Source organism: Zingiber officinale, chromosome 11B (assembly GCF_018446385.1).
Source record: "Zingiber officinale cultivar Zhangliang chromosome 11B, Zo_v1.1, whole genome shotgun sequence".
Classification (NCBI taxonomy): domain Eukaryota; kingdom Viridiplantae; phylum Streptophyta; class Magnoliopsida; order Zingiberales; family Zingiberaceae; genus Zingiber; species Zingiber officinale.
Window position 1 is genome coordinate 9,472,284 of NC_056007.1, and position 12,152 is coordinate 9,484,435.

Below are 12,152 nucleotides of genomic sequence, written 5' to 3' on the forward strand. Positions count from 1 at the left end.
AATGAAGGAAACCATCATTCTCATATTGGCATGAAAGGAGTTGAGGCTATGGGATTAGCCTAACTTACAAGTGGTATTGTCAAACATCAAAAAGGGGGAGATTGTTGGTGTAATATTCCCTAGGTCAAGGTTGATCTGATTGACTGAGCTTGAATTGGTTCAAGCTCGAGTCTTGATGTTTGGGTTTCGATGTTTAACAATACATGGAGACAAGACATGGAGATTGCAGGTGCAATTGTTCATGTAGTGAGATTGTGAAGGAGAGTCAAGTAGGTCAAGGTTGACTGGATACTTGACTGAAAAATCCTGGTGAGTGAAGCCAGGTGAAAGTCCTAACTGGGAGGTTAGGAAGACAAGAAAGTCCTGGTGAGTGAAGCTAGGCAAATGAGAAATCCTAGTGAGTGAAGCTAGGTGAAAGTCCTGGTGAGTGAATCCAGGCAGAAGGAAAATCCTAGTGAGTGAAGCTAGGTGAAAGTCCCAGTGAATGAAACCGGGCAGCTGGAAAGACCTGGTAAGTGAAGCCAGGTGAAAGACCTACTGAGTGAAGCTAGTCAGTATGGAAAGTCCTGGTGAGTAAAGCTAGGCAAATGAGAAGTCCTAGTGAGTGAAGCTAGGCAGAAGGAAAGTCCTGGTGAGTGAAGTCAGACACAGGAAATCCAGATGGATAAAGTTTGATCACACATCTGGTGTTGGGAAGCCCAAGTAGGTCAAAGGGATTGACCAGATACTTGGCACGGGGAATCCAAGTGGATCAAGGTTGATCGAACACCTGGTGGAGATAAGTCCAAGTGGGTCAAGGATGACCGGACACTTGACACGAGGAGAAAAGTTCAAGTGGGTCAAAGGGATTGATCAGACACTTGGTGAGGGAGTCCTAGTAGGTCAAGGGTGACCGGATGCTAGGCATGATGTACCAACAGGTCATGGTTGACCGGATGTTGGTTTAGGGGACTTTGGACTTATTTTTGGGCAAAAACAAGGGTTGGATCGATCAGCTGATCGATTGGCTCATGCCCAATCGATCGGCGGATCGATTGGGAGAGTCCTCGCGATAAGCCTTCTCCCAATCGATCGGTGGATCGATTGGGGAGAAGTGTCGCGTGAACAGAAAGCCTCCCAATCTATTAGTCGATCGATTGGGAGCCTCCGATCGATCAGCCGATCGATTGGGAGGTGCGATTCGCACGATAAGCCCTGGATCGATCAGCCGATCGATCTAGGCATTTCCCGAGAGCATAGAGGCACTCTGGATCGATAGACCAATCGATCCAAAGCCTCCCCAATCGATTGGGAGCAATCCGATCGATTGGGATTTGACCGTTGGCGCGGATAAAGCCCTTGGCGAGCATTTTTCTGCGCACTTCTTCCTCTCTTCTCCACAGGCGATCACGACAGCTTCTCTACAGCATTCTTCCACTCTCGCCGCCAGTTCTTGAAGGATCTTGGAGAGACATCCAAGTCAAGAGGCGTGTGTACAACAAGAAGAAGAAGCTAGGGATAGGGTTTCATTGTACAAATCTTGTAAGCTTTCCCTTATATTTGCTTCTCTTTGTTTCTTGTTGTATTGAGAGTATTGTAGGGCTTCTCCGCCTTCGGTAGTTACCGAAAAGGAGTGTTTTATTAGTGGAGGGTGCGTGAGTGTGTGGATCCTTGGATTAGTCACCTCTTGTGAGGTGGATACCAAGTAAATCCTTTGTGTTAGCGTTATATGTTTTGTTTCTTGTATTTCCGCTGCATATCATTGAAGAAACAAGCAACGAAGAGCACGAGGAGCGCGACGAGCTATTCACCTCCCCCCTTCTAGCTACTTTTCGACCCTAACAGTGAAGAGGTGAGGTACCCTTTGGTGAGGACTCTTCTAGACCGTTTAATCCAGAGGAGTGCATCCATTCAGATTGCACTTGATCTGGGCCTTTAGATTTGAAAAAGGTTGTAACCCTTGTTGAGGTTGCAAGGTTGCAAACAAAGTCCCACATTAAAAACACATGAGAAAGATCATGAGTTTATAAGAGAAAAGATATCTCCATTGGATGAGGCCTTTTGGGTATAGCCCAAGAGCAAAACCATGAGGGTTTAAGCCTAAAGTGGATAATATTATACCATTGTGGAGATATCTAAATTCTTTTCGATCCTACAATTCGTATCAGAGTCCGAATTTTCAGAAGATTTAACCGTCGACTGTACACAAGAGCTATGGTCTGATTGAGCCATGTGGGTACAATATTGACCTCGAACAAAGAAAGTGGGGGTTCCTATGCTCGGATCAAGAGGACCAGACTCCATGTAGAAAGTCCTAGTTGCGGCTAGGCAAGGAAGTCCTAGTAGGTCGGGTGAACCGAGGGACAGGAAGACCTGGTGGTCGAGGATTGGACATGGGAAACCTGTGGTCCTTTGTTTGAGGGGGGATTGTCGGTTTTGAGCAAATCAATAGTCTAGATTTATCTACGTGAAATGTAGATTTCGAATTTGAAGTCAATTTTGACTTTCATCGACTGATGACACCTCGTTTTTCCATTCGAGAAACCATATTCCAACACTTACCGCACCAACATCTATCCCCACTGCGCCCCTTCCCACCCTTTGCAGTTCGCAGGCTGGACGCTTATGGCTCACTGCTCATAGGCAGTCTCGACAGACAATAGTTGGCTCATGGTTGGGACTCCGTCACTCGATGAGGGCAGAGAGCAGTTAGCTCCACCGCAACCCCATAGCTCCTTATTTGGTAGATCTTGGCGAGGACTTCAGCCCACTCTAGCCCTCGCCTAGATCCGCCCTTACCTTGAAGCAAACTCTCTCTCTCTCCTTTTATAAATACCTCTCTTCTCCAAATGTTGAAGGCATCCAAGAAGTGCGCAAATTTGCAAGAGTGCAAGTGTGTTTCTATTTTTCCTATAAGTATCTTATGCAATGTCTTTGTAATTTCTTTATGTAAATCTGTAACTAGCTAAGTTAACTCATATGCTTTTAATTTCCTAGTTTGTATGATTTTCTGTAAATTTCTATGACAACTTAATAAAAAGGTTCTGTTTTCATTTTTTTTGTCTTCAAAAGTTAGAAACTGTCTCATGATTTAAACTTGTAAAGTTTGTGCTGACTAAATTGGGCAAGAAGAGCCATTGAAAGCTCGTTATAAGACCCATAAAAGTCAAGGTAAACTTTGAACAATAAAACACAACAGAAGTAAAAATGAGGAAAATATTCTAATTTAACCATTATTGTTCACCTTTTACCATTCGCAATCATTGTTTAAGATTATTATTTATAATTATTATCACTTTTACTATTCACAAACCTTAAAATATCTGAAAAACATAACTTTTCGACACAAATATCACTTTTACAAACCCGAAAAAAAAAAACTCGTAAAAAAATATACTAGGATGAACATATTTTCCTACTAGGAAGAGTTATACAAACAGATCAGGTTGGGAATTGGAACACGACATAAAAAAAATATCTAAAATGTTAATTATATATTTATTTATATTTATTAATTAACTAAAAATTTATTGAGATAATGTAACAAATAAAATCAAAAGTTATAATTTTATAAATTTAGAATTAGTTTAGAATTGATGATGATAAATTTAGTTATACTATTAGAATAAATTCGTAGTTAGATAATGACCATTAATATTAATATTAGCGTACTGTAATAATAGTAAAAAATTATTACGTTCATCTTATATTTCTTATATGAAATTATTGTCAAACTATGATTTAACTGTTGCTTATGGCCCCTTTAGCCAAGCGGCCATGAAATGAGTCGGAGCTTGAGCCTGAATCGTGATCTAGTCATGAATTCGCCACTGTAAGCATGATGACTGCAAACTCCATTGGTAGCTCACGATTCTCGTAATTGCGAGTCGGTAAAAAAAAACAAAACAAAAAATAAATAAATAAATAGATGGACTCCACCCAGCCACAGCTGGCGAGCAGGTAGACAATTTCCACCCTTTGGAGAGCAAAAGTCAGCAGCAGGTCCACGTCGAGGTCCAGCGGAAAGCAAATTTCTTTTCCTTCTCCAACCGCACAACAAACCAACACATGCAAGATCAACCCGTAATCTTCCGTGAAACTCCATCTACTACCGTCCATTCTCTCATCCAACGGTCCCACTCTGCTGGTCCAGCGACACCATCAGTCTCTCTCCCCCACGCTCACAGCTCGCAAGCACAACCCAACTCCGCCCAGTACTCTCTTTACCCCCGTCTTACCTCCACAATGCCATTGGCAGAAAGCGCGACCGTTCTAATGGAACCCGCGGCATCACGAAGTGGGTGTGACGTTGGGTTTGGCGACGGCGAAGCTTCCTCGTCTTCCTCCGTCCGATTTAAATACTCGCCTTTGGGAATTAACAGAAGTCACTCGTTCGCCATGGCTTTCATGGCGTAATTGTCGCCGCCACCGCCGCGATCCCCGTTCGACAGCCGTGATCGCTTTCAACCCTACTTGTATACATTGCTCGATAGGCGCCGCGCCGGAGAGGAAGAAGAAGCGGGGATGGAATCGGAGGCCTCCTGCTACGACGTGGTGGAGCAAATCGGGAGAGGCGATCTCGCCTCCGCCTTCCTCGTCGTCCACAAGACCGACCGGAAGAGGTGAGCGGTGAACTCGCCGCCCGGACGCCCTCGATTTGGAGTGACGATCGATTCGTTTCGTGCAGGTACGTGATGAAGCGGATTCGGTTGGCCGGGACGACGGAGAAGTTCCAACGCACTGCGTACCAGGAGGTAGACTTAGTTGGCAGCGACCTGTACTTCGTTCTTTTGCAATGTGCTTCGTTCGTGTTTGTTGGATTGTTCATCTACAGATGGATCTGATCGCGAGCTTGAGCAACCCCTACATTGTGGAATACAGAGACGGATGGGTGGAGAAGGTAAAATCGATTCCTCCATTCAGTTTGGCATTCAATTCTGTGGTTTTTTCTTCTTGTTCTTCGCAGGGAAGCTCTGTCTGCATTGTGACTGGTTATTGTGAAGGAGGAGACATGTGAGTGAATGCATTCATGGCTTCTTTCCTGCTCTTCCTTGTCTCTAATCAAGTTCCCAATTGAACAGGTCAAGCAAAATAAAGAAGGCGAGGGGCGTGTTCTTCTCTGAGAAGGTAGTTTCTGCTAAATCCCTTCTCTCTCTCTCTCTCTCTCTCTCTCTCTCTCTCGTTTTGATGACTTAATTTGGCCTGCAGAGGATCTGCAAATGGTTCACGCAGTTGCTCTTGGCTGTTGATTACCTCCATTCCAACCGAGTACTCCATCGCGATCTCAAGGTACAGAATCCCGTATCATCCTCCATTTTCTTGCAGTGATCTTAATTCTGTTCTTGGCTGATTAAGTAGCCTCTTTCCTTTTTTGTTTCAGTGTTCTAACATATTTCTCACCAAGGATGATGATGTTCGACTAGGTAAAGATTAAGTGCAATTCTCTTATAAACACAAAAGAGAGTAGATTTTTTTTTTTTTTTTTTCTTATTTGCATGCTTGCAGGTGACTTCGGACTCTCACAATTGCTCAATGCAGAAGATCTTGCTTCAACAGTAGGGCAGTTCATTCCTTCACTAAATCTTTAGATTCATAAACTTAATCTTCAGTTTCCATGATTTTGTTATGCAAACGTGTTTCTGAAGGTCATAGGCACTCCAAACTGCATCTGCCCAGAGATCTTAGCTGATAAGCCGTATGGATACAAATCGGATATATGGTCACTTGGTAAGATTTGACATTGAACTTTTGTTTGTAAATAACTCAGATAGAATAAGAATCATGGTAAAATACTTTTTCTATGTCGACTGTGAAAATTTAAGGTTGCTGCATGTTTGAGATAGCAGCCCATAGTTCAGCCTTTAGAGCCCCTGTGAGTTCATGCCAAATTGTTCATACTTTTTCTTCTGATATTAGAATTTGTTGTTGATGTTTATGAACTTGCCCAAACAGACCATGCAAGGTTTGGTTAACAAAATCAATAGATCATCTATATCACCAATGCCTCCCATATACTCTTCTTCTCTGTAAGCCACCCTTGAATTCTCTAGCTATCTTAGAAAACACTACCAGTAGCTTAAACTAATTTCTCGACTTTTGACATGAATGCCACAGGAAGAGATTGATCAAATCTATGTTGAGAAGAAACCCAGAACATAGACCTACAGTAAGTTTTCAAATTGTATCCTCATTTATCTCATGCAATTCTGGTTGATATCCACAACTCCATTCAAATCAGGCTGCAGAGTTGTTGAGGGAATCTTATTTGCAGCAGCATCTTGCTGCATCATGGACTCCTTCACCGTCTCAGTACCTCCCTATAAAGCCAAACAAGATCAATGTGCAAGAGAAACCGGGAAGAAGGAGAAGCCCAAAGAAGCTTGAGGGTGGAGCAAGTGAACTTCAAAATTCTGAACAACCGACAACTGACATAAAGAGAATTGACACTGCAGAAAAAGAAGAGGAGAAGACAATTGAGAGGGAATCTGTTAAGGGGCCAAAGGAGATGAAGCAAGGTGGCTTGGCAGATGAGATGGCTGGTGTTGAAGAGACCTCGTCGGTCAGCACAATCACACAGCCTCATGGTGATGGTGAGTGGGAGATCTTGAATGTGATTCAGCAGAGAGCCAATGCGCTGGAGTCTCTGCTGGAGCTGTGCGCGCAGCTGCTGCAGCAAGAGAAGCTCGAGGAGCTCGCAGGTGTTCTGAGGCCGTTTGGAGAAGAAGCTGTGTCGTCTCGAGAAACAGCCATCTGGTTGACCAAGAGCCTCATCAGTGTGCCAAAGTTTGGATCAAATCCGAGAATTCATTAGCAGTTGCAGCATTGGACCAATTCAGTGTGCCTTTTGGGGATGAATCTTGTGTGTTGTTGCATGAATTGGTGATTGTTCAAACCTTGTTGTTGCTGACTTTCTAAAACCATAGAAGTGCATTTAACATTCAAATGGACTAAAAAAATTCAGCATGCATAAGTCATTAGGATTGAAAACGAGCAAGCTGAACTAGACTTTGTGTTATTCAAGCTTATTTGATAAGATAATTGAATCAAATCAAACCAAGTCTAAAATGGATTAAGCCGTTGAAACGCTTGTTCAGGTTTAACTTGGTTTCTTTTTTCTGAACAGTTTGGACTTGTCTAAGCTTGGTTTGTTTAGACATTGTCGAGCTTTTAATTAATTTAAACTTGTTTAATTGTTTGAAATTTCTATATTTTGATATTGGTTTGGTCCTTTTTTTGTTGGTAGAATCTGCTTACAAGTTCCATCTTTTTCACGGTTGTTTGGATGCCTCAAGTCAAAATTTTGCTTGGTTGGCTATTCTTTTCGGTTGCCCATTAGCTATATCAAGTGGAAGATGAAGCTAAAATCATGCCGACACTTGTTTTTCGGTTGCCCATTAGCTAAAGTTGGTCGCTTTCCGAATGGGATCATATCGATTCTCTAGCTCCGGAATGAACAAGTTGAACAAGAGCTGATTCAGTGTTAAATATGGAAAGAAACAACTGCCTTTTTCCTATATATAATTATGTCGATAGCTCATGGTATGCACTATGATTTGAGTTTGTGATAAGGTCCCATTCCATGAAAGCAAAAGGCAAGCTGAGAGTGACTAAAAGGGAAAAAGGCTGAGAAGAACAATCTATTTCTCTACCTGATTGAGAACTACTAATAATAATTTATTGTTTAAATTAACTACTTAGATCTTAAACTTTTGAACTTAGCATAACAAAAAGTTACAATGGAATTAAACAAACTAATATGCACCAAGATGAATTAAGATAAGTATTTGGTAGGTTACGAATTAAAATAGATAATACGGTAAGTGAACCAAATGTTCGTAAACAAGCTTAATGTTCAACTTAGTATAAGCTTGATGTTCAACTTAGTATGTTTTTCGCATCTTTAAAAAAAAAGACAACTCAGTGCATGAAACTCCTGTCATGAGAGGTCCCGGGAAAGGATTCATTGTATGTAGTCTTATTTTGTTTTTTTTGTAAAAGATTGTTTCCAGAATTCGAACTCGTAATCTTTATATCACAAAGCAACAATTTTACCCTTGCGACAATTCTCCCCTTCTAGATTAAGTTGAACAACTTTATCGTGACCTTCATTCCATATATACAAAGGCATTTAAATGAAAAAAGTTTGAACAACTTATTAAACTATATAAATGAGTTTAAACACATATATTGTTCAGCTTATTAATTTTTGTGAACAAACATTGTGAATAATATTCATTAACAATGTCCACGAACAAAATTTGTGAAATCATATATATCAACTAACCTCTTATCAAACTTATACATAGATAAACAAGCTCTCAAAATGAACAAAGAAATTGTTAATATCAAACTCACTAATCAACCAAATATACTTAAAAAATGAAAAAGTATAAAAAAGAAATCAAGTTAATCTTGAATAACTATTTCAACAGTTTGGTTCATTTTACACTCCTCGCCTAGGCTCCAACTCGAACGATGATGTTAGGTTTGAATTCTCGAGCCCTCAATTGGAGCTTCTTCTTCAATCATCGAGACAAGACGAAGAAAAAGAAACCCATTACTTTTCTCCTTGTTTACTAAACTCTCGTCATCTTCTTGGCAACACCCTTCCACCCTCTCCTTATTCCTAGCTCTACCATCCCCATCCTCTTTCTTTAACTAATTATCAACTCCATTATTTTCTCCAATGTGTTCCCTTCCCTCATATCCATTTCTTTAATCCAAACAGCAATAGTTAGTATATATCCACCACACTTACTAATTAGTCATGTTGCTTCCTTATCTTAGCCTTCCTCTTCCTCCCCCGGCCCTTCTTCTCCATCCAACCCGAAAATGGAAGCTCTACTTCTTCGCCACAAGGTTTCCTGATCTCTTCGGGCTTCTGAAAGAGCGGCCATTTCGGGGAAGCATGAGTGCTAGCTGAAGAACTCACCGGCCGACGACGGCATGCATGGGAAAGCCAGGCGATCAATTTTTCTATCTAGGATTGTTTTTTTTCTTCTTCTACTTCTTTCCTTGGATTTTCTTCAGCTAAAGATCATTGTTTTGGGTTCCCTTGAAATATATTATCTATCTCCTTGATGTGTTTGGATGAGCTACTAGTTTTGGCAAAAAAAAAAAATGGATCTTGATTATGCAACTGCAGTATTTTAAAGTGTGTTATTAAAGGTGGATCATGGGCTGTCGGGTTTGACTTTGAAAGTAGAGTAGTGAGGAGACAGGACAACGGCAGGGCTCAGAAGGATGTGGGTGGGAAGGTAACCGTTTGACTGTCGACTTTAAACAGGGTTTAGATTTGGAGTTTAAAGTTTTTTTTAGGGTTAAGAAATGTTTGGAATATCTAACCGATGCGTTGATTGGTTTGATCGGTAAGGAGTGTCGTTGGATTCGAAAACAAAAGGTAAGGGGGAAATTCTTGAAATATACATATTATTTTAAATATGGACAACAATATGATTATTTTCAACGGAGTTACCTATATGTGTGTTTCGCATTTGTCAAATGCGAAATTTAATTAGTTTCGCATTTGATAAATACGAAACTAAGAAAGAATTTATTTTAGTTTACAGATTTCATATTAACTAAGAATATTTTTTTTTTGCTACGAAAGCAACATTGATTTCGTATTCGCTAAATACGAAAGCATTAGGTTCGCATTTGCTAAATGCGAAAGCAATAGTTTCGCATTTAGCAAATGCAAAACCAATGCTTTTGCCAAAAAAAAAATCTTAATTTGTTCGCATTTGCTGTTTTATGCTCCAAGAACTAAGGATTTTCTTTTTTTTTTATTTGCTAAATGCAAAACCAATGCTTTTGCGGCAAACAAAAAAAATTCTTTGTGTAAATGCTTACGCATTTGCTGCTTTCTGCACCAAGAACTAAGGATTTTCTTTTTTTTTGTTTGCTAAATGCGAAACCAATGCTTTTGCTGCAAACAAAAAAAAAATCTTAGTGTAAATGCGAAACTAAGAAAGAATTTATTTTAGTGTACAGCTTTCGTATTAAAACTAAGAATATTTTTGTTTGCTTCGAAAGCAGTAGTTTAAAGCATTGATTTCACATTTGCTAAATGCGAAAGCATTAGTTTCGCATTTGGCAAATGCGAAACCAATATTTTTGCAAAAAAAATCTTAGTATAAATGTTTTCGCATTTGCTGCTTTCTACTCCAAGAACTAAGGATTTTTTTTTTGTTTGCTAAATGTTTAACCAATGCTTTTGCGGCAAACAAAAAAAATTCTTAGTGTAAATGCGAAACTAAGAAAGAATTTGTTTTAGTTTACAACTTTCGTATTAAGAATTTTTTTGTTAGCTTCGAAAGCAGTAGTTTAAAGCATTGATTTCGCATTTGCTAAACGCGAAAGCATTACTATTAGCAACAAGATCAGATGACACAAACAAGAATCCACCAAAAGCCAAATAGCATCCAATTCCACCAACAAAAGTATCTTGATATTAGCAACAAAAAAAAAGACCATAAACCACGAACCCAAACCATCAATATCTCTACAATATCAACCAAATCTGGAAACATCAAGAAAGTCCCATCAAATTTACCACACAAAACACCACCATATTCCACTTCCAACATCATCATTATTTCCAGCAAATCATAATAAAATTAGCAACAAAAGTGCATATTCAGATAAACGCCCAAGTAAATAAGCATAAATAAAATCCACCACAAAAAATACCACAAACCACATAAGAGCATTTGCGCCTCAACAACTTTCAAGAATTCCTCAGCTTCATCAATATTTGAAACCAAATTTCTTACCGAATAAAACAATCAGCAACTGCACATAATATCTACAATCAACAACTGCACATAATATCTACAGTAACTGCACATAATATCTACAATCAGCAACTGCACATACTTCAGATTCATCACACGAAATCCATATTCGACCAACAAACCTGTACAAATAAAATATATCAAACACATTACATATGAATTTATTCTTCTAACACATTAATGCAAAATCTGCACAGATAAAATAGAAAAACTCTTGTAAACAAAAATAATCCACCAGAAACCAAAATTGTACTGCCAAATACAACCAATCACAAGAACATAGCAATTGTCCAAAGAAAATCTACAACTTAAGAAATACACTACTACCAATTGAAACCATCCAACATAAGTTAGTCTTTTCTCATAATACACTATTGTCCAAAGAAAATTTACATTTTGCTAAGTAATAATTAGTGCCCCATCCCTAGCCTCCCATGTGTACCGCAACCAATATGTTTTACTGTTCTTTTTTGTTTGCGTAGAGCTATGGGGAGATCACCATGATGTTCAACGGTAATGTCATTTTGCTCATCCAGCTCATTATCATTTACTTGCAATTGACTAGATCCACCATTGTGTGCATTATCATTGGTTATGCCAGAATCAAGTGTTTGATCAAAAAGTTGAATTGGAGTAATAGGCGATGGACAAACTGTGGGGGTCTGGGTTGGTAATGTAGTATCAGAGTGACTACCATGTTCGAAATTACTTGAAGAACCTCCAAGACCAATATTTGAAAAATGAGATTGAGTAGGTTGAGTTCGGCATCTCCTACCACCTTGTCTTCCCCGCTGAACATTTCTTGGTTCTCTATGAATCTATTGTGTAAGTGAACTTTGGTGACCAACTTGTTCACGTACATGCGAATGCCTAATATCCAAACGTTGTTGTCCTCTAGCTTGGTGCATGTAGTGGCTAGCTATGTCTCGAATTTGTGCAAAATATCCAGCATGCTTAGCATCACTGATCGCCATCAAGTCTAATGATGTGTAGAACAGTCGGCACATGCCATCCATCTAAATATATACATAAATGAATTAGTTAGTATGAATATAATAAATGCGAATTAATAGGTACTACTAAAAATTTAATATAGAAAAAAAAATACCAAATACTCAGTAGTCTCTCCATCACCCTGAAAGCCACTAGAAGAAAATCGCTGACTCGGATTTGTAATGTATATAACTGTCCGCTGCCAATACCAAGACATATATTCTACAGAGGCATGCATTGGATCATTCACTAACTCGCCATTTTCAACATGGTTAAGTGAATCACGCCAATGATCAATATATTGTTGATGTGTCTCTATCCAATTAGTGTTGGCTCTACCACTGCGTGTCATTTTATGCAATGCAACATGTTTATCTAACAGAC

General features: G+C 39.4%; 1 protein-coding gene across 2 annotated transcripts; it reads left to right on the forward strand.

Moving 5' to 3' along the window:
* The first annotated feature begins 4,255 nt into the window (after positions 1–4,255).
* Positions 4,256–7,101, forward strand: LOC122034366 (serine/threonine-protein kinase Nek6-like). 2 transcript variants are annotated; one of them, XM_042593595.1, is made up of 13 exons: positions 4,257–4,601; positions 4,667–4,733; positions 4,814–4,879; positions 4,946–4,992; positions 5,061–5,106; positions 5,188–5,268; positions 5,360–5,402; positions 5,485–5,534; positions 5,625–5,706; positions 5,802–5,851; positions 5,932–6,005; positions 6,094–6,145; positions 6,218–7,101. In XM_042593595.1, the coding sequence occupies exons 1-13, from the start codon at positions 4,504–4,506 to the stop codon at positions 6,788–6,790; spliced, it is 1,329 nt and encodes a 442-aa protein (XP_042449529.1). In that variant the 5' UTR covers positions 4,257–4,503; the 3' UTR covers positions 6,791–7,101. The 2 variants fall into 2 exon arrangements, with proteins under 2 accessions (XP_042449528.1, XP_042449529.1); XM_042593594.1 differs by having other exon boundaries at positions 4,256–4,601; positions 4,814–4,992.
* Positions 7,102–12,152: the final 5,051 nt, after the last annotated feature.

Coding starts and splice junctions, on each gene's coding strand:
- LOC122034366 (XM_042593594.1), top strand. CDS start 4,504: ATGGAATCGGAGGCCTCCTGCTACGACGTGGTGGAGCAAATCGGGAGA. Junction 5,707..5,801: donor ATCGGATATATGGTCACTTG/GTAAGATTTGAC, acceptor TGAAAATTTAAG/GTTGCTGCATGTTTGAGATA. Junction 6,146..6,217: donor ACCCAGAACATAGACCTACA/GTAAGTTTTCAA, acceptor CATTCAAATCAG/GCTGCAGAGTTGTTGAGGGA.